Consider the following 23017-nt stretch of genomic DNA (forward strand, 5'->3'; position numbering starts at 1 on the left):
TCAGGGGTCCCTTTACCTGTACACTTTCGACCAAACTTCATCCTTCCTTCTAGTTTGTGACATGAAAAAGTACTTGAGGCAAATTACCTTCTTCCTAATTTGCATACTCCCTTCTGCAAAGTGCTACTGTGAATCTGTAATGAGGGTATGTAAAAGTGGTGTGGGTGTGTGGTCCCCCCCCCACTAGCTACTGTGTGTGTGGACAATTGTCTCAAATAAAGATCTCACAAGCAGTTGTAATTTCTCCAAAATCAGCAAATTGCACAATTACATGTGTAAGACACTTGTGGAACTAAGGGAAGTTTAGCCTCTTTCTAACAACTTTGAATTTTTAGAATTGTCGCTCGTTTCCACTTAGAAGCTGAAGGGTTTGGGAGGAAATGCCATGAATATTGTACTATACCTGGTCTTCCAGCTTTGAGTTCTTATCTAAGATTTGAAGCATATGTTCTCTCAAGTACATATTCTCATGTTCTGAAAGTTTTCCTCTTTTAATCTAAAATGAGAATGTAAACATGTAGTGAGAACAAAGCTAACCTGACACATTATAAGCTAAACAGATTTAAAATCATGCTAAAGCAAAAAAACAAAAACAAAAGAAAAACCCAACAAGGAGAAAATCTCAGCAGGGATACTCTGAAAAAATTAAACCAGAGGAACAAAAAAAAAGGAGGATGGAGCAGAAAGAGACATTGGTTAGCTTTTGTGCTTTGGAGAATTAGCATCCACTGTAGGACCATGGATGACTGCATTACAATACCTTTGTAGAACAGCCATACTTTTTATAAGGACAATCAATTTTCACCTCTGGACATATTACGGCATGCTCGTCTACCTGCAAATATTAACAAGTTTGAAATCACAGATTAATTATAGGTGAAGGAGGTTTGTGCATTATGAGCTTTATTTCCTCCAAAAGAAGTACAAAAAGGAACTAGATTACATTCTCTGCATTGTCACCAAATCTAGTCATGGACAATGACAATAACAAAGCGGTCCACGGATGCTACTTTGCCATCCATGCATAATGTAAGAGCACAATGTCACATAATTACTAACACGAAGAAGGGTGGCAACTCGTACCGCCATATGCAGAGGCTAGCAACAACTAGGGGCTATTTTGCTCTTCTCTCAACAACACTGTTATATTGCTATGAAACAAAAATAAACATTGTACCTCTTTTGTCAGAATTATCTGTGGGCAGCCATGGGGACAAATCAAAGGATAATCAGGACAATCTGTTCTCTCGTGAGTCTGAAAACACATTGGGAAATCTGTTATTCAAGAGAAACTAAAGAGGTTGGCTCAAAACCAAAAGGCAGAAGCCATCGTGGTGACCATCGACTAGGAATCGACAGGGCAAGTGCAACTGAAACGAACAATAGTGCTTTTTCAAGCACTCCAGCGCACTTTCCATCACTCCGGGGGGTGGGGGGTGGGGAGGAATGCACAATGCTCCAGTCGATTGTGGTTTTCATATATAAGGTAGGCATTTCTAACCTGCTGCATATTACAGACCTATTGTCATTACGTCCCTCCCTGACTTTTATTTATTTATTTCTTGCTTCTCATCTCACTCTTCTACAGTGGAATAAAAAGTAAATGGCCCATGTCTAGAAATATGCACAGACAATTCAGTCTCAGCTTATTGGCCTGCACTCAACACACCACAGTGGCCTGGGACTTGCAATGCTACACCTGACACAGATTTAACAGAGAAACAGAGATACATGTTATCATCATACTTTAAGCTCTTCAAAACTGCGACAGAAACAAGAGGGAGAGCAATATATATATATTTCTGAGATTGCTCATATATAGGGAGAGGGAGGAGTCACATTTAGGGTTTTCCACAGTGTTTTGGAGACATTTTTTTTTACTAACATCTTACCTTTAAATCAATTGAAGTCACACACTCTTTGCAGTACTGGCACAGTTCCTTCCGATAGCTGCACTGCAAACCTAGGTGTTCTTGCAAATCCTTCCGAATCATTTTTTCACAACATCCTTCATTAGTGCACTGCATGCTTTCGAACAAACACTGCTGTAGGTGATCCTGTAAAGCAGAATCATGTAGACTACCACATTACATTACCTGCACCATAAACATCACCATACTGTAGTATGTACAAGAGGCACATAAAACATGCTGCATTTTGGGATCTGCAAGGAAGGTCAGATGTCTCTTTAAAACCCCATACAGTCATACCTCGTGTTGCGTTAGGTTTATGTTGCATCTTTTCAGCTTGCGAACGCGGAAAACCTGGAAGTGTATAGTTCCGGGTTTCGCCGCGCGTATGTACACAGAAGTGTTCTGTGCGCTTCGCACATGCACAGAAGCGCTCTATTGCACTCTGCGCTCGCGCAGAAGCGCCGCTCTAGTTTCAGACTTTTGGGGGTGCAAACGGCACACAGAATGGATCGTGTCCGCAACTAGAGGTACCACTGTAGTCCACAACATTGTGCCTATATTCTGTTGCACCTTTGGGCACACAATCATGGGCAGTGGGCCACAGCTTCTCAATAAAGCATTTGTTGTAGGGACAGTCACATCTCTCTCACTCTTCCTCCATAAGCCTCTGCCTTTTCCTTTCCCATTGTCATGCACAAATCCTTCTTCTGTTGTTGGTTTCAGAGTCCTGTTTCCTTCTACTATGCTCTTTTAAAATGTGGGGTTTTGAGGTGGTGGTTATTGGGTTGTTCTTTTTATTTTGATTATGTATTTGATTATGGCTTTATATTTTGATTTTATTCTGTGAACCGCCCTGAGACCTCCGGGTATAGGGTGGTATATAAATTTAAACAACAACAACAGGAAAAGCTGGGGTAGAGCATCTGTCTTGTATACAGAAGGTCCCAAGTTCAATCCCTGGCATCTCTAGGTTGGGGTGGGAGGAACCCCTGTCTGAAATCCTGGAGAGCTGCTGCCAGCCAGAGTGGACAATACTGAGCTACATGGACCAATGGCCTGACTCAATATAAGGCAGCTTCTGATGTATTCATCTAAACAATTTCCTCCTCCTTTTCCCCCTGTGCTGTCCCCAAATCTGCCCCAGAGGGTTATTGTTCCATTATTCTATAGACTGTATTATTCTAAATCCATTATTCTATGTTGAGATTCCTATATTTCAGGGGGTTGGACTAGATGATTCTCAGGGTCCCTTCCACCTCTGCCTACAAAGCATTCACCTTCAAACCACATTGGTTTCTACCTAGGCATGTTCCTAGGCTTTTACACTTTACTGTAAAGAAGCCCCCCCCCCCACTTTTAGATGCCCCAAATGCCAATATAAAGCACGTCTGGCAAAATTAAGACAAGTTTCTTTTCTGTTCTTTCCTTTTGAGAAGAACACACAAATTTAATGCACAATGGATAAAATGGTGTGTGTGTGTGTGTGTGTGTGTGTGTGTGTGTGTGTGTACCATTTACACCACCTTGAGCATCTTGGGGGTGGGGTGGGGAGGTGGCTTACAAAGGTAATAAATAAATAAGCAGTGGGTGGACAAGCTAAATTACTTGCACCCAATCTTCTTGCTCACTGCTGCCTCATTTATAAATTCATGTGCATAACATCAAGGAGTAAGATCATAGGAGCCGCACTATTCACCTTGAACTTGCAGGGGTTGGAAGGGAAGAATACAGATGCTTCATGCTCCCCCACCCCCACCCTCCTATGTCCTCAATACACATTTATTTGACAGGGTCAAAGCCAACGGCCTGCCTTTTTTCCACAACCACAGGAGATCTATTTAATAGGGAGAGAGAGAAAAAACCTGAGGTTCCAGTGAGTAAAACAAGCAGTTTAAGAGCAATGCAATATCAAGTCTTTTTGCAGTGCGTTCCCACCCACACAGGCGGATGCTTCTCATACTCATAATGGGGAAAAGTATATTTAAAAAGGGGAAAGGGGGGGGGAGTAGCTTCAGCAATATGTGCAAGTGCTTCACGAAGGCAGAAAGACATCAAAACTTGGCTCAGCTGATATTAAAAGTTGAGGAATGCAAACCTGATATCGCCCCAGAGACGTTTTCGCATTACAGGCTGGTGAATTCCTGCAAAACACTTGCAAATTGAGAACTTCCCTTTTACAGCAATTGTCTTTGAAAACCTAAATAAAAAGAGTTTAAAAGCTTATTTCAAAGCACACGCAGAAGGGCCATAATCCACTATAATCTTTTAAAACTTAATGAAAAGCCAGGCTTCCTACTGAGGAAATCATGCGATAAACAAGTACCCAGTGTTAAAATTTGGGGAGTGAGGCTAATGCTAGTTTCAAATGCTTGAAGGTTCTAGAGGAGTGAGAGCAATTAGGCATCAGATGAGCATAAATTATATATAATAAACCCCTTGAACAGGAAGTATTCTGATGAAGGAATCTCAGCTTTCCTCCTCCCAACACACAGAATACCCACCTCAAGTTCCATCCATCTTCCCTGTTATTCAGATTTGTTGCCTTTGAATTCTCTCCAACCTGCAGCTGCCCTATTGTGGAGGTGGGTCAGAGACAGCAGCCTTCCATTACTCAGACCCCCCAATTGGCAGGGGAGGCCTTTTTGGGGGTGCCGCTGGAAGTCAGATGCTGCTGACCCATGACAGGGCCATTTCAGTGGCAGTTTCCCATTTGTAGAATTGCTCTCCCTGTTCAGGTGCATTTCTCTCCCCGACTGTTGACTTTTAGGAGAAGTTTTTAAAACGTTCCTATTTACCCAGGCATTTGTCAATCCTGAAAATCACTTGTTTCCAGAACGTTTTAAGCCGGTTTCAAAATGTATTATTACTGATGTGTTTGCCACCATGGATAAAGGGCAGGAAATAAACTGAATGAATGAACAGATGATATTTCTGCCCCTGCAGTAGTTGCAGTTTTATTTTCTGGGCATGAGGTCAAAGTGGTGGCTTTGAGCTACAAACCCTAAATGGCTTGAGATAGTATCTATTTCAGAGGAAATGCCTCACCCCATAATACAGATCAGGATCATAAAGATCAGCCCAAAGGCTCTTGACTGTGTTAGCATGATGTGAAATCTTAACAGGAAGGGCTGGTAGGAAGCCATAAACTTGCTTCACAAGTGTAAAAATCACTTTCCCTAAAAACAGGAGTAGGAGGGGAAATAGATCTGGCCATTCCTGAGAGTTCTGGATTTCCAAGTTTGTTCTCCATGTTTTGATGATTAAAATTATTTAAACATTCTGGTATGAAAATCTCATTGGGCTCCAAACTTCAATAGGTTCTTCACGTACATGCAAATAATACTGCACACAAAACTGTTGAAACGACTGACTTCCCGCACCCTCCAAAGAATGTAAACAGAAATTATTTTCTTACTTCATGTAGCTTTATTATTTCTTTGTCCACAGGACAGGTGGGTACAGCATTCAGTTCTCTAAAGAGATCAGTGGTTATATTTAGTTTAGAAAAAGCTGCTCTGGGGAAAGGATCAAAATTATATGCCTATTATGGCTGGCCCATTAAATTCCAGTTTTATCTGAACAAAAGAATTATTTTTAAAATCCCTCATCTTGCTGCATATTAGACCGGTGCTGATTTCAGCACACCCTTTTCTCAAAAATGTCCTCTTCCCCCATTTTAAATGATTCTAGAGTCTGTTGGCTACACTCGCAGCACCTCTTTAAATTGGAGTCCCACTGTCATGTTACCAAACAGAGAGCTAAAGGGAAATTGCAAGAGGAAATTAAATTAACAAAGCCGCAACCTAACAAGTAATTTAACTGAGCATTAAGTAATAACCGTCACATAAATTGAGAGCACATAAAAATGCTAAGAACTGTGCAGAAAGAGGAAAAACTGAATGAAAATCAGCATAGTATCAAAGCAGTCCTGTTAAACAGGGGTGGGGAGCCTGTGGTTCTCTTGATGTTGTTGGATTCTCAACAACCCTAGCCAGCATGGGCAATGGTCAGGAATGATGGGAAGTGTAGGAGAACAACATATGGAAGGCTTCCCACCCAGTATTAAACTATGTTATGTATCAGATATAAACAAAGGAAACTAGTGAGTCATTAAGCAAGGGCTGCTTCTTATTTATTTCATTTAAACCTGCCCTACAGCACACTAGTGATCCCAGGGCATGGTACATCAATTATTACTTTTTCATCAATAAGTCTTAAAACCCACACAACACAATTCTATGCATATTTATTTAGTGCTCAGAGATTCTTACTTCCATGTAAATGTGCACAGTAGTACAGCATTAGGATGCCATCCTATACCCTGTTACATTGAGAGTAATCTTAACGGAAACAAATGGGAATTATGTCCAAGTAGACAAGCATATGATCGAACAGTTAAGTGACACTTTAGAATTATAGCGTCTCAATTTCACTCTAGAAAGTAACTGTGCGGGCATTTCAGAAAGGAAAAAACCAGTATGACTCTGAAGTGAAAGTTAGGTGAATCAAAAGGGTGCTTTTACAAGACAGAGTTAAAGTTTCATTTTTAATTTTTTCTAAATCTCTTCTCCACAGCAAAGTCACACCAAGCCTGCAGCACTTTAATATCACTGCTATAAAAGTGTTGGAAAGAGGGACTTCCCAGAAAGAAAAATCCACCAGCTTCTAAGGTAAGCTGCAATAAACGCATCTAACATATGGACGTGAACCAGACAAAAGTGTATCCAATCCCCATTCATTTTACTGAGAAGCAAAGTATGTGTTTAAAGGGCCTCCATTGAAGTCGATGGGATTTCAGAATGTTTTAATATTGCACTGCTCAGGCCTCAGATGTCCCCAGAATTTTTAAAAAGTTGCCCCGGGAAAATGTGTTGACTAAAGCAAGAGGAAAAGTAACACACTTTAGGATTATAGTAATGTGCTGTTCATATTGCTTGTGGAGTTGCATGAATAATTAGGCTTGGCTGGGGTCCTCATTTGGCCCACAAATCTGTTTCCCCAAGCCACATTCATCAGCCCACACCCAACATAATGTGACCGGGGACAGGTAAAGATGCAGCAGTAAAGAATTAATCAGGAGCCTTAAAGTTCATTACTTTCTGTTCCTTAAGAGGCAGGATTTGGTGCCTTTTGAATTTGCTGGGATTGCTTGTACTTGGGACCTCCTGGGTGGAGCCCATCCTGGTTGACAGCAGGGTTTCTGTAAACCCTGCTGGGATCCAATTCACTTAGGAATTCCTGAGTGTAGCCGATCTGAGTTTGTGTCTGCAAATACTGCTTTTGCTCAGGGATCTTCCTTTGCAGCACAGCTTGAGTTCAAGCTTTCCGGCAGTGGAAGAATCGGGAGCGCATGATTATTTCCTTTTAAGTAGGGTCACCTGACATTATGGTATTGTCAGGTGACTGACAGGTGGGCACCTGCCAAAGTGGTCTGTTAGGGGCTAGGAGAGGCTCAGGATTTCACCCTCATCTGCCCAGCAGAATCCTGTTCCCCAGTTCCTCACACCAACACAATTTACATAGTTTTCAGGGATGGAAAGGGAGGGTTTGGATCTGAATATAAGAGAAGGAAGGGCCATTTCTTACCTCAGAGAGACTATGCAACGCTGGCAGAATCTGTGCCCACATCCCGTCTGGTGAGGATTGTGAAGGACCAGGTGGCAATAGGCACATCTGTATCGCTCTTCTACGATTTCCACGAACTGATAGTCAGCATTAGGCTCAAAGTCTAAGGAAATGGCACTGGCAGAATTCTGCCGAATGTAGAGATTTGGTAAGTTGCCTGCAAGGTCTTCAGAGGCCATGGGCATAGAGCTACAAACACAAGAATGAAGAGAGAGATGCTACCTGAGAACCTATCGTTATACTTTCCTTACATCTCAAGAGTATCAGGCTTGGAGCTACAAACAGCTCAATATGTACAGTCATGGGGGAAAAGGAAGCAAACCCTCTTTGATTTCTGTGGTCCTTAATCCTTGCCTATATTTGAATGGGTCTAAACTAATTTATTATCCCAGGTTGTATGTTTTACAGTATCACTCAGACATTAGCAGGGTACAGTATATATATATCTGTGCACATTTTCTTCAGTTTGCGTTCAAAGGACACAGAGTTCAAACGTGTGAGACAGGAAGCAAATGCTCTATGTTTATACTTTTATACGTTTCCTGCCTCAAACCCAAGTCGTAACATATGGCATTTAACTTTCCACACACAAGTGGTGCTTTAAAAAAACCACACACACACACTGTTCTACATCACTATCTTCTTAAAATGTCATTCAAGGCTATTCAACATTGACAGGGACTGGGCACCTCAGAGATGAGATTTAAATGGGAGAGCACAGCTCACGCTCTCAGCTTCTACATTAGCCGGGTTGTAGGTTGCGGGAGGTTCCTTTCCTCATTTAGGGGAAAGGAAACAAGTCCAGTGGAAGAGCATCTGTTTTGCACACAGGAGGTCCTGAGATCCATCTCCAACATCTCTAGGTAGGGTTGGAGATTACCTCTCTGCCCGGAGTCACTAGAGAGCCACTGGTAGTCTGCACACTGAGCACAAAATCTATGGTTCTATGAGATATGTTCAGGGAAGTTTTTAATGTGTGACATCTTAATGTATTTTTATTTTTTGTTGGAAGCCGCCCAGAGTGGCTGGGGAAACCCAGTCAGATGGGCGGGGTACAAATAAATAATAATAATAATAATAACAGACTGACTCAGCGTAACACAGCTTCCTATGCTCCTACTGTGAAGAAATATAAGGCTGGAAGGGAGTAAGGGACTTCTTCCCTTCAACAACTAGCAAGCTGCTTCTCAGGTAACTCACATCCCAGACCACTCCCCCTCCTTGCTTTTTATGCCTGAAGGAAATGAACAGGGATTTTCCTTTGCGAAAATCCATCACAGGCTTAACAGACACCTTCAGAAACTAACAAAAAAGCCTAAACATGTTACCAAATTACTCCAGAGAAAGAGCATGGTAGCCTGTATGTTCAGGTCAGTTAAGAAACATTTTATGCTACAAATCAGGTGTGTTTTGGGGTTTGATGGACCGCTTGCCAAGCTTTAGGTATTTGATAGGTTGAGGTTGCTAAATAAACCTGCTGGAGAAAAACATTTGCTGCAGTTCAGTTTATATGCTAAGTGCCTTTGATTAGCCTTTGCACAGCCCAGGAAGCTAAAAACAGCCATAATGTGATCACTATTACAATAAACCACACAACACTTGACGTACAAACAAAAGTACTGTAAAGCTTTTTTTAAAGGGCAAATTGAAATTCTCTTTTTTTTAAGGGTTGAGGAACACTGCTAATTATTCCTTTGAACGCCTCATTAAAAATCCAGAGACTAATTACCTTTCCCCAATATGAATTAAAACAAACTAGTGTAGGGACACTGCATATCAAGAATGCTTCATGTTTAAAGCACTGAATTGTTTTAACATGATTATGGCTAAATTCAAAACGTGCATTTTTACACAAGCTAAAAAGGAACAAAGAATATAATGTACAGCATTTGCTTTGGCTTTATTGCCCCCCCCCCAGTCCCTAATTTGCTGCTGTTTTTCTAATGGTTAATGCCAATTAGTGCTTCTTTCTACTTTTCTGTTCCCCATGTCTGTGATTTCCATATTGTAACAAACAAGATGTGTGTTATTTACAAAAACAGCAGAAGTGGTTGTTCTTGAGTTCTTGCATATTTACTCGTGTATTTATAGACATTAGAGACACAGAAATCAAGAGCTCCGCCGCTCCTAAAAAGGAGCTTCATGTTGGAGCTACATTTTAAAATTAATGATGGTATTAAGCATTCCCGTAAGAGTTGTGCACAGTGTTTAAGATGAGAGAACATACCAACATAAGAAAACATTTTCTTGCTCCAATTACTGTACAGTTATTGTTTTATTTTATGTAAGGACTTCTCAGTTTTTGGTATTTCAGTTTTTGTTTCGTTATTTCAGTTTTTGTTTCCTTTTGCTATATATATAACCTTTTATAGAAATGCAAGGAACTTGCACTTAACTGGGAGTTGAGCATATACAGCATTCAAAAACTTACCATATAATCATATGCACGTTTACTCCAAAGTCAACCCCAGTGTGCTTATTGGGGCTTTCTTCTGGGTAAGTGTGCACAGCCTGAAATTCTGTGGTGCCTTGCATAACAGCTGAACAACACACTGAAGATACTTAGGAATGACTCATTCTTGGAAATGTCAAAACTGTTAAGAAACCTGCACAGGCAGAATGCTGAAATTTGGTGTGCCTTTATTCTAATTGATTGCTGAGAATCTGAAAACGAGATATTATTGTCTTTTATGTGAATTCTACTGTGTCAAAAAGGGACAGCACAGAGCAAGCCAAACGTGTGGATGACTGGAAGGGTGAAAGCGGTCCTTCCTACACAACTCAAGGGCGGTACAAAGATATAGGGATGCAGGTGGCACTGTGGTCTAAACCACTGAGCCTCTTGGGCTTGCAACGGAGTGAACTCGAAAGCACGCCAGTGCAAGTAGATAAATAAGTACAGTTGCGGTGAGAAGGTAAACAGTGTTTCCATGTGCTCTGGGCTTCTGTCACTGTGTTCCATTGCGCCAGAAACAGTTTAGTCCTGCTGGCTACGTGACCCAGAAAGCTGTCTGTGGACAAACGCCGGCTCCCTCGGCCTGAAAGCGAGATGAGTGCTGCAACCCCATAGTCACCTTTGACTGGACTTAACCGTCCATGGGTCCTTTACCTTTACCCCCCCTTTTTTTACAAAGATATGAAAGAGAAATTTGCAGTGGCAGCCCTGAACATATTCAAGCTGGCAGAATATAAACTGGGTTTACTATCCTAAGGAAAGGTTTGGACTAACTAATAAAAACCAGGGGACTACGTCTTCATTGCCAATAATTATAAGTATATATTTTTTTGAAACCATGATTCCCAAAGGAAGAATAACTCTTGTTTTTTTAATTGCATAATCTTTCATATGGTTCAGACCCAAATCATAACTAGGTAAAGGGACCCCTGACCATTAGGTCCAGTCGTGACCGACTCTGGGGTTGCGCGCTCATCTCGCATTATTGGCCGAAGGAGCCAGCGTATAGCTTCCAGGTCATGTGGCCAGCATGAGAAAGCCGCTTCTGGTGAACCAGAGCAGCACACAGAAACACCGTTTACCTTCCCGCTGTAGCGGTTCCTATTTATCTACTTGCATTTTGACGTGCTTTCGAACTGCTAGGTTGGCAGGAGCTGGGACCGAGCAACGGGAGCTCACCCCGTCACAGGTATTCGAACCGCTGACCTTCTGATCAGCAAGCCCTGGCTCAGTGGTTTAACCCACAGTGCCACCTGGGTCCCAACTAGTACCTAGTGTACCACTAATCCAGCAAACAGTGATTTGGCAAAGATGTCATATGAGCAATCTGCCATGCATTTGAATTGCACCTTAGTGTGTGGTGTCATGCATGAAATTGCCCCTTCTACTGCAGGCCAGGTCAATCAGACAAAAGTGTTCTTGTTAATGGGAATCCACATGTTTCTCTCTTGGTTTTACGGTTATTCTCTAAGTAGGGTAAGAGGACAAGCCTGCAGTAAGTTCCTACACTGAGGTGCTATGATACTTCTGTAAAGGAGGCATTGCATTATTGTATTAAATTGTGTGGGTTTTTTTTTTTAAAAGCAACCAACAATTATTTTGATATGCTTGTCACTTTTGTATTATTCTCAGTTACATAACAGTGGCCGTCATTACACTGATTTTAAAATGAATAAATTAATAATCCACTTTCCCCATGAACTCAGATTAGTAAACAGCAAGTGCAAAGCAGTAAGGCTACTTGCAGAATTAAAAAAAAATAAAGTTCAAGAAAAGCACCATTAAAAAGTTAGAACAAAAAGATAACGATGGCATGGGAATTCAGAAAAGGTGGACTTGTGCAAAAGTTTGTATTGCTTTAGCAAGCCTCCAAGGACAGACTTGAATTTTTGTACTAAGCATCTAAAAAGGTAAAGGGACCCCTGACCATTAGGTCCAGTCGTGACCGACTCTGGGGTTGTGGCGCTCATCTCGCGTTATTGGCCGAGGGAGCCGGCATACAGCTTCCAGGTCATGTGGCCAGCATGACAAAGCCGCTTCTGACGAACCAGAGCAGCACACAGAAACGCTGTTTACCTTCCTGCTGTAGCGGTACCTATTTATCTACTTGCACTTTGACATGCTTTCGAACTGCTAGGTTGGCAGGAGCTGGGAGTCGGGACCGAGCAACGGGAGCTCACCCCATCGCGGAGATTCGAACCGCTGACCTGATTGGCAAGCCCTAGGCTCAGTAGTTTAACCCACAGCGCCACCCACATCCTAAGCATCTAGGCAGACCCAAAAGAAAATTTGTTTCTGCAAGTCAATCTGCCAAGAACCTTTTCCTTCCAGGTTCAAAGGTTTCCCTATTATTCCTTGTTTTCAAAAGGCACCTGAGCACCTCTAGTCACCCATCTCATATTTTAGGGCAAGGTGGTATACTGAACAGTGGTCACTATAAACTGTCAAGTAAATCCATACTTGGCCCTGCTCTTTTCTTTTCTGACAATGGAGATCTCAGGAAGTTTTGACCACTGCTGGGCTGGATTTATGGAAGAGGCTAGATAGGTCCCATGACCCTTTTTTGCACCATCCGGGGTGTGTGTGTGTCACCGAGAGAGATCATTTTCATAATACAGCAGTAGTGCAGTCTATCAATTTCCTCCTAAATATCTCTTTTCAGCAGCCTGGCCTAGACCCTGCAATTCTCATAATATGTTGCTGGTTTGCTGATGAGGCTGGCATTGAAGACAAAAGCTTTAAGTGATTCACCAAGGCACACAGCAATTTCCAAGAGGTCTGCGGGGAGAAAATGATTGAGAACTGCTGTCCCAGTCAATTTCACCCACAGCAAAGCACTTTATGGGAAACCTTTTTTTAAAAAAAAAAGTCATATCTAGGCATACTGCCAATAAATGTCTCCTCTTCTGAGAAGAGACCCAGGGAAAGCCCCAGAGATTAAACAGGGTCTGGGTCCAATAAATATGGACAAATGAGAAACAGGTAGTAACCACTTAAGTTGTTTACCTTTCAATGTATCCTACTGCTATCAGTGCCTTGCAGACTTTAATCAAAGGAAATAGGAAGGAAACAGACAAGACTTGGTTTGCACACAGTGTGCTGCATCAGTAAGGACAGAGATGGAAATGATTAGTGGCACAGATGTGAAATCAAGAACATGTGGACTTCTGAACAACCGTCAGGTGCGAATTACAAAAATAGTATTCAACAATAGTCTTTGTTTATAAAGAATGACAAGGGCACACAATCAGCCTGAAAGGGATAATGGAGACCCCAATATCATGGTATGACGTCTAGAGAGAATGGTGTTTTATCTTTGTAAGAAGTCAAAAAGTAAATGTAGCATTCAGGTAGGAGGGTACTTAAGCAGTGTAGTTTTAAAATGTTATCAATCAATATAGTGTAAGAGTGTCTACTTAACAAGGAATAAGACCTGTGTTCAAAAAACGCTATGCTATCTCTCACTCAGAAAGTTTTGAATATCAGTATCCCCCCCATCTTTAAAACTTTAGGAAAGCTATTGAGGTGTTTAAAATCAAACAAACTTTTTAAGCTTTTCATCTGCACATTTGTCCCCCTTTGCAGATTGCTTGGTGTTTCCATTCTGCATCTTAAATAGGTTTTAATCGTATTTCTCCCTTTTTAGAAGATTGTACAAAGGCACACACCAATTTGATACACGGAACTGCATGTAGCCTACTCATCTAGCATCCTGACCAAGTATAAACAATTAAACATAGCTCTTTACCAAGGAAGCCATAAAAAATTGTCCAATATTTTCCAGACTGCAGAAGCATATTGTGCATTTCTAAAAAGGGCTTTCAATTGGATGACTCCATGCTCCGGTATTATGAGGGGGCGACGTCTTCCTACTCGTTTTCTCCATACCATGTGTATAATTTCCCACATCTCTAACATATTCCCCCTCCATCCTCCCCCCCCCCCCAAAGCTCCAGGCATGGTAACCTTCCCGCATAGGAGAGTTGTCTTTTTCTGCACTTTCCCCAGCTCTGCAATATCTTTTTATAGGTATGGCAGCCATAAATGAACACAGTATTCCAAGTATGGACAAACCATAGACTTGTATAGCCGAATTATGATACTAGCTGTTCATTTCCAGCCCCTTTCCTAATCTCTTAACTTTTTCACAGCTGCTGCACACTGGGTTGATAGGTTCATTCTTCATACTTCCGCGTACTTAACCCTGTCTCCTCCTCCTAGATAGGTAGGCAACCTAAGGCCCGGGGACCAGATCTGGCCCAATCGCCTTCTCAATCTGGCCCACGGATGGTCCGGGAATCAGCGTGTTTTTACATGAGTAGAATCTGTGCTTTTATTTAAAATGCATCTCTGGGTTATTTGTGGGGCATAGGAATTCGTTCATTCCCCCCCCCCAAAAAATTATAGTCTGGCCCACCACATGGTCTGAGGGACAGTGGACCAGCCCACGGCTGACAAAGGTTGCTGACCCCTGTCCTAGACACACCTTCCTATGTTGCTCCTGCTCTGTTCACCCGACAAGTGAACCAGAAGGGAGACAGACAAGACCCCAGACAAAACCCTCATACAATGGAGAAGGCTGTGAAGACTGGCTAAGCCAGACAGATGAATTATTACTATTTATTGAGTTTATATACCACCCTACCGAAGAATTTATGCTTTTGAATTATGGTGCTGGAGGAGACTCTTGAGAGTCCCATGGACTGCAAGAAGATCAAACCTATCCATTCTGAAGGAAATCAGCCCTGAGTGCTCCCTGGAAGGACAGATCCTGAAGCTGAGGCTACAATACTTTGGCCACCTCATGAGAAGAGAAGACTCCCTGAAAAAGACCCTGATGTTGGGAAAGATTGAGGGCACTAGGAGAAGGGGATGACAGAGGACGAGATGGTTGGACAGTGTTCTCGAAGCTACGAACGTGAGTTTGACCAAACTACGGGAGGCAGTGCAAGACAGGAGTGCCTGGCGTGCTCTGGTCCATGGGGTCACGAAGAGTCGGACACGACTAAATGACTAAACAACAACAATACCGCCCTATACCTGGAGGTCTCAGGGCGGCTCACAGAAATCAGGGTGGTTCATATAAATCACTTTCCTATTGGCAGAAAGCTCTAGTCTTGATCATTCCGATTCGCTTTACTTTACCTCAAATGAGCCCATGGTTGTAATAAACGGATACCAAGATGAGTAAGCTCAAAGAACAAGAAAACCAATTCTGAGTGCACAGAAGTCCGGTTTGATTTCCATGTGAGCAATACAAGCACAAGTGTTCCCCCCACCCCACCCCACCCCCCGGATACTGCTGCGTATACACACAACACCAGGAAAGAAATAATTCAATTCAAACCCGGAAATGGCAGAAGAGTGCTGGAGAGTCCTGACAGAGCCCAACGAAGGTGTCAGTGAAGGCAGAGAGGGACTCGAAGAAACTGGAGGCGCAACGGGGCTTTGTTTAGGCTGCCTCCCTAAAAAACAGCTGCTTTTCCAAGTGTCCTCTAGCCTGCCCCAGAGGTTCAATTCTAGTTATGGATATTTTTTGGATACAATATTTTTGGTTCAGATTGTAGGGAGAGCGGCAGAGGTGGCATTTAAAGGATGTTCAGAGAGTGCTCCCCATTTGCGCAATTTTTGCTTATGCACACGGGCACCCAGAACGTGTCTCCGAAATGAGGGTTTTTTTTGGGGGGGGGGAACGACACCTGTACATACTTAGTTTTAGCTGGATCAAGCCTTTATTTATGGTGAAAAGATAAATGAAAAGAGGAACCCTCTACAGGAGAGCTTATATCCTGGAAAACTCTACATATATGTTAGATCTAAAGCCCTTCTATAAGAAAAACCATGAACTTGAAGGTGTGTGCTCTTGAAATATAATCTGGAAATCTACAGGCATTATATTACAAAACTGAGTTAATCTATTTTATGTCATATTCAGAGTAGACTCACTGAGAGCAATTGACTTGCTGATTCATTTCAACAGGCCTGCTCCAAGTCTGACTAACACCAAGTATCACACATTGTTCCTGAGTAATGGTTAAGTATCATAAAAAGTCCGAACCTGTTCACACATTATTTTTTGCCTTATTTAACTATCACACCCTGAACTGTAAGCACCTGGAACATCCTAAATCAATCAATAGCAGGGCTTTTTTTTCAGCCGGAACTCACAGGAACTCAGTTCCGGCACCTCTCAAGTGGGCGCCATTGCCATTCTAAGAGAATGAGGGAGGTGTTTATGGTGAGCTCTGGCGCCTCTTTTTCTAGAAAAATAATGCTGGTGAATATGATTTAAGGCTATTAAAACACTGGAAAGGACCCTAGAATGCTTCATACTAAAAACGTTTGAAACAATGCATTTCCCCCCCTTTCCTATTCTTGATCAGGAACAAGACATCTTTAGTTATTCCCTTCAGAGGTTTGATAGGTACTCACAGTTCTTCCTACAATGAACACAGTTTCCTCTTAGAGACTTACTTGATTTTTTTTTATTCTCTCAAGATTACTCCATTTCATACAATGGTTTTAGTCACAGCACCATAATTATGAGTCTTTATGTTGGTTTAAAAAAATAGTTGTAAAAGAAACTCTGAAAGACACCCACCTCCCTGTAAAGGAACAGTGGAACAGTTCCTATTTATTACACCTTGGTCAACTACTACAAACCATCCATTACTGCTTCATTACTGACTTTCTTCAGAAGTTTGTTTTTAAAATGAACTCACACCCCCAGTATAGAAGTATTGCTATTTTCAGCTTGTCAGTGGGTAGGCAGGGGGAGGAAAACATCAGAACGAGGCACATAAAATGACGCCATTAGCTTAAGTCTCAAATGTTACTACTAGATGCATCAAGCATTTAAATATATTAAAAGGTTACGAGTACCCCAATTGTTGCTTATTTCCAGTACACCTTTATTCTGTTGTTTCATATGAATCTCTCCTGCCCATTTTTTTATTACGGTTTTCATAATACAATAAAATAGTACCTAGAACAATCAAAAAGATGAAAGAGACGGAACAAGAAAAGAAAGAGAAAAAGAACACAGAGAGATAAGAAACACTAAAAGACCAATAAGAATAGTAAAAATCATAATAAAAAAGATACAAGGGTAAAGGAAAAGGAACCATGGACGGTTAAGTCCAGTCAAAGGAGACTATAGGGTTGCGGTGCTCATCTCGCTTTCAGGCCGAGGGAGCTGGCATTTGTCCACAGATAGCTTTCCGGATCATGTGGCCAGCATGACGAAACCGCTTCTGGTGCAACGAAACACCGTGATGGAAATCAGAGCGCACGGAAACGCCGTTTGCTTTCCTGCCACAGGTATTTATCTACTTGCACTGATGTGCTTTCCAACAGTTAAGTTGGCAGGAGCTGGGGCAGAGCAACAGTTTAGACCACAGCGCCACCCACGTCAATAAAGCATATAGCCCTCTGTCACAGCTTTTCCCTTAATCTTTAATCCACATACAAATAAGTAGTCTTCCCAGCTTCGCCTTCCTTAGCCTTACACCTTGAGGAAAACCCACTCTGGCCTGTCTCTCACTCAGGTCCCTCTTCATCTATCCATCACCTCTCTTATGTAAAGGTAAAGGGACCCCCTGACCATTAGGTCCAGTCGTGACCAACTCTGGGGTTGCGGCGCTCATCTCGCGTTATTGGCCGAGGGAGCCGGCATACAGCTTCCGGGTCATGTGGCCAGCATGACAAAGCTGCTTCTGGCGAACCATAGCAGCACACAGAAACGCCGTTTTTACCTTCCCACCAGAGCGGTACCTATTTATCTACTTGCACTTTGATGTGCTTTCAAACCGCTAGGTTGGCAGGAGCTGGGACCCAGCAACAGAAGCTTCATTTTATGTATGCTTCTCTTATGTAGCTTCATTTAATTTATATGAATCTGAACTCTATCTATGTGCCCCATGTGTTATTAAGTTTTCACTATTTTACAGTAATAAGTGGGTAGAGGTCATGACTAAATAAGCACACAAGCATTATCTTTAAGGTTCTTACTTGATGATCAAGCTTCTCCTACTACTTGGTATGACGGTATCAATTACCTCAGGCTCACCCTCAGGCTTCATTTACAGTTATCTGCTCAGTCCATAAGTGTTAAGCAAGCCGTATTTGTTTCAGCAATACTTACTTCAAAGCAAGCATGTGCAGGATTTCAGCTCAAAGCTCTATTGCTGCAAGAAACAGTACCAATTACATCACAAAAATACCACTCGTGTACATTTATTGTCTCTCTGACTTCTTTAAATAGAAGAGAAGGCAGCAGAAAGAGAGAGAAAATATTTTTCCCCCCATGATTTCTTGATTTTAATGTTCCTCCCACCAGATTTTGGATCTAGATTCCTAATCACTTTATCTTAAGCATTTCATAGAAGAGATTGGTATTACACAATTTTCTTTTTTAAAATGCTCATCTTGGAAACATTTTATTTACACATACTTCTCTAGTCTTTATTACAAGAAGAATGTAATGTATTCTATCAAAATGAGCAAACCAATCTGAAGCAGAGGAAGGCACATGTTTCAATAAATAGTAAATTAGTAATGATGTGGTAAAAGTAATATAATGCAAAGCTGCAAATGGCAGACAATGCGTAGCAGAATTTATATACTGAACTAAATCTTATGATTCCCCAAACTGTACATCAATACAGATGTTTCACCCACCAATATCTAGGACACTGAAGTAGTAATTAAATAAAAAATTAATAATAATAATAATAATAATAATAATAATAATAATAATAATAATTTTTATTTATACCCGCCCTTCCCAGTCAAGACCGGGTGGGAAGCACGCAAAAAAGTCAACTATGTTCTCAAGCAGCTGACAATTGGATTATACTGAGCACTGTTTTCTATACATATGGTGAAAAGTGGTTAAAGGTAAAAAAGGCAGGGTGGATAAAAATCAATGATTTTTTTTAAAAAATGGATTTTTTTTATTTAAATTGGATTTTTTAAAATAAAATGCTTTTTGAGGAAAATATATTACCATCCAAAGGTTATTCCATCATGAAATAAAGATTAGTTTTTTTAATTATGTAGAATAAGGTTGTATATGTTTAATTTTTTGGGGGGGTAAATAAATTCCATTAATCCATTCACAATGTCATGCTCTTCCAGAGGTTTTTGTACGATTATTGGACAGTTTTTCTGCCTACAAGATATTATCACAGGTGCTTGGTTTACTTTTGCAGTTCTCAAAACTGAATTTGGCTCAACAGAGATCACATGCCTCTTCTTCACAGCAAAAATGTTGTAACATGAACAGAGTTGAGAAAAAGACCTTAATCCTATTGTTCTACAAACCTATGAATACAGAAACAACCCCTTGAGTGCTAAGTTTGAAGAAGTTCAGTGAATAGAATAGAAACAATATTTTTCTGATTGTTTGGAGTGGACAGTATTTAGGTTTTTCATGTGTAGGCTGGGCTGACAGTCTAAATTTCTTAAAATATATATATTTTGGTTTTTTTATTTTTCTCCTTCCTAAGTACAACAGTAAAGTTGTCCAAATATGAATGATTAACCTATTAAACTGGGGATAAAAAACTAATATGAAAAGTTGTTATTCTAAAAATCTTCATCTACTTGCATATTAAAGTTATACCAGCAAGAATTAGTCTTTATGTAGAAAACTATGATTTAAATCAAGCCTTACTGACTAGTGATTTAAATCATGATTTAAATCGTGATTTAAATCAGTTTGATTTAAATCAAATCCACCCTGAAAAAAGGTAAAGGTAAAGGACTCGTGGATGGTTAAGTCTTGTCAAAGGTGACTATGGGGTTGTGGCACTCATCTTGCTTTCAGGCCGAGGGAGCTGGTGTTTGTCCACAGGCAGCTTTCCGGGTCATGTGGCCAGCATGACTAAACTGCTTCTGGAGCAACGGAACACAGTGACGGAAACCAGAGCGCACGGAAATGCCGTTTACCTTCCCGCCGCAGCGTTACCTATTTATCTACTTGTACTGGTGTGTTCTCAAACTGCTAGTTTGGCAGGAGCCGGGACAAAGCAACGGGAGCTCACCCCGTCGCAGGGATTAGAACTGCCAACCTTCTGATCAGCAAGTTCAAGAGGCTCAGTGGTTTAGACCACAATACCACCCGCTCCCTCTTAAAAAATAATAATTTGCATTTCCATCTCACCTTTCTCTCCAAGGAGCTCTGTGAGTTAGCTTAGTCTGAGATACAGTGTCTGACCCAAGGTCACCCACCAAGCTTAATGGCCAAGTGGAGATTTGAACCCTGGTCCCTCACAGGTTCTAGCCCGGCACTCTAACCATTACACGACACTGGCTGCCTCACCAGAGTCCGAAAGTCCTCATCTAACCTGCTACGTGCTACACCTCACCCCATGAGAGCCACGATCTGCTACTAAGATTACAGACTTTCATTTACCCATGTAGGAGAAAACAACTCAAAGCAAGAACAGGAAATAGCTTTTTATTGAAACCCTTTAAAAAGCTCCAATGCATTTTGATCTGCAAACAGCTCCTTATTTGAGGGAGGAGGGTAACGACACACTGAATTTATTTGACTGATGGTGAGCTCTATTTATAAAGAGTTCATTTACCAAAAGTAAATGTACATATAGCCTTTTCCTACACAAAGTAACACTGCTGCCCAGGGATTCAGAGTGTGTGAACCGCCGCTACACAGGAACCTTATTTCTCCATCTCAGTGTGCTAACTCCAAACCCTCATATCTATATGCAGTACCACAGGCATCATGATTTGATAAAGAAAATTACAGATTTTCCATTACAGCACGATCGATTCTGGACTTGCTTTATTTATGGCTTACCATTATGCATTCCCAAAGTAGATGAATTCCTTCATGTACCCTTCTGTCATCAAAAGTTAATACTGATTCTTGTCTCCTGGAAGAAATGCAAGTGCTAACCACAGACAGAGACAGCCAATGGCCAATAAGGTCTTTAATATTTTCTGAATGACTATAATCCAGTACAAATACCATGTTTAGGTGTACACAAAAAACAGCAACCTAATGCTTCCAGAGATTTCTCACATGAGCCTAATTTGTCAAGAAACATTTACAGCAGCTGTCGTTGGTTTCTTGCTCTCCAGGGGTTTTTTAATTGATGCCACTGGTCCTATTCCCCTTGAATCTCACAAAGCCCCATTGCAATATTCAGTAAATTACAGTGCATTTGGATTTGAAAAAGGAAAAAAAATTCAGCATGTGAATTGCACAGACCTTATAACATGATCCAGAAGACTGTGTGCTAGTTTGAATGCTCAGCTTTATATATAATTAACAGCTTGCCTCAATGCATTTTTCATTTACCTAAGTTATTTTATACACTGAGGTGGGCACTTTTCAACAGAACCAAGGTTAGGGCTGCAGCTCTGTGCCCATTTACATGGCCTCAGTAAGCCCCAGGGACTTACTTCTGAGCAGACATACTGTATATAGTACGATTGCACTGTGATACTTTAACATTGTTGAGCCCACTGAGAAACGAGTCTACAAAAGCTAAAAAGATAAAGTTATCCCAATTCCTCCTGCCTAGTAGCACAATGCCATCTTTCCCACGATTTCCTGCATCATCACTGGGAGAGAACTCATCATACAAGCCTATTCACCACACATATGACATTTCACTTTCAAAAAGCAATTACTGCCATGTGGAGAAGCAGGACAAGAGCAGATTCTCTCAGAGCCCAATAACTCCAACCTCAGGTGTACAAAGCAACAACAAATGACACAAATAGTTATGGCTCCACAGGGATTATAAAGAGAAATCAAATCTCTGCATAGGGTTCTAGAACACTATTTTCATCTGTCTATGGGCCACATCACCTCCTCACCACATAAAGGGTTATTCCTTTACTGCAATCTGATATATTCAGTTTGCTGAGGATAAATCCCACTAAACTCAGGAGTTGCTTCTGAGGAGTCAAGTACATAATTCCACTGCGCAGCCCAGACTTCTCTCACAGCCATGGTGGATTAAGATGACTTGTTCTCTCCCTTTCTTTTCAGAAAAGCCTCCAAACTTCCTAAAGTGCTTTTGTTCCTTGAGCAGGGTGCCTTCACACCCACCATTTATGAGCAGCTGTCAGGTTCCCTTGCACAGAAAAAGGGGGACAGTGCAAACAAACGCCTGGAAACAAGTTTATTTAACAATTTCTGGCCCAGAGCAAAATCTAAACACACTTACCCGGGAGGAGGTACCACTGAGCCTGAAGGGCTTTTACTTCTGAGTCAGTTTAGACTACATACGTGCAATTTTAGCACTATCCCCCCCACCCTTGAGGGAATAACCCAAGTTCTATAGGGCTTGCTTCTACCTAAACATACAAAATTAGCTATGCCTTTATATTCCCCACATCATTGACATGAACGCTGTGTAGAGAGCATTCACAGCAAACTGACACTCGCTCATCCGGCAGCAATTGAACGCTACAGTACAGTATATTAAAAGGCAAGCCATATATCTGGGTAATAAAACCCACTCCCGGGCTTTCTCTAACTACAGCAGCACCCTGACTCACCTGTCGCGCCCCCTCTCAGCTCCTCGTCTGGGGGGGGGGGGTTCAAAGGCCACACAAGCTCCCGCCCGCTGTCGGTCCCTCCACCGCAGCCTCCCAGCGCCTCTCGAGAGAAAGCCAAGACTGAGGCACTTGCTCACGCAGCGCTCCGGGTCCGCCCAAGCAGCTGTTCTAGTCGACTCCAAACAAGCCAATAGCAACGGAGGAAACGCTGAGCTCCGTCTCAGGAGCACGTGGGGAGCAAACCCAGCGGGCCGGGGAGGGGCGCGGGGCTGACGTAGGCGCCCACGCGGGGCCGGCCCTACCACTGGGTTGAGCCACGCAGCTCCCTCAAGTTGGGGCTTTTGCGCGTGTGGGTCGCCGCCTGCATATCCTTTATTTTGTACCGCCCAGGAAGAACCACTCCCCTCTCCTGCCGGAATGCCTTGGGCAGCTTTTGTTATTCCGCCTCAGAGGGCGACTGCCTTCGGGGGCGAGTGGTGAGCGGGGT

At 41.9% G+C, this 23017-nt stretch overlaps 1 protein-coding gene across 10 annotated transcripts in view; it reads right to left on the reverse strand.

Annotated features, from left to right (window-relative positions):
• Positions 1-23017, reverse strand: part of TRAF5 (TNF receptor associated factor 5) — a 37350-nt gene that overhangs the window by 13431 nt on the left and 902 nt on the right. The window contains exons 1-10 of one of the 10 annotated variants that reach the window (XM_035111268.2): positions 22531-22669; positions 20816-20891; positions 18137-18179; positions 7500-7727; positions 5329-5386; positions 4009-4110; positions 1893-2057; positions 1178-1255; positions 761-835; positions 404-496 (exon numbers count right to left, since the gene is read on the reverse strand). In XM_035111268.2, coding sequence (XP_034967159.2) covers positions 404-496; positions 761-835; positions 1178-1255; positions 1893-2057; positions 4009-4110; positions 5329-5386; positions 7500-7727; positions 18137-18150 — 813 coding nt within the window. In that variant the 5' untranslated portion in view covers positions 18151-18179; positions 20816-20891; positions 22531-22669. Of the gene's footprint in view, positions 1-403; positions 497-760; positions 836-1177; positions 1256-1892; positions 2058-4008; positions 4111-5328; positions 5387-7499; positions 22973-23017 lie in introns of those variants that run through there. The other 9 variants (XM_060273024.1, XM_060273021.1, XM_060273023.1 and 6 more) reach the window with 9 other exon arrangements.

This window comes from Zootoca vivipara, chromosome 3 (assembly GCF_963506605.1).
Source record: "Zootoca vivipara chromosome 3, rZooViv1.1, whole genome shotgun sequence".
NCBI classification, from domain to species: Eukaryota; Metazoa; Chordata; class Lepidosauria; order Squamata; family Lacertidae; genus Zootoca; species Zootoca vivipara.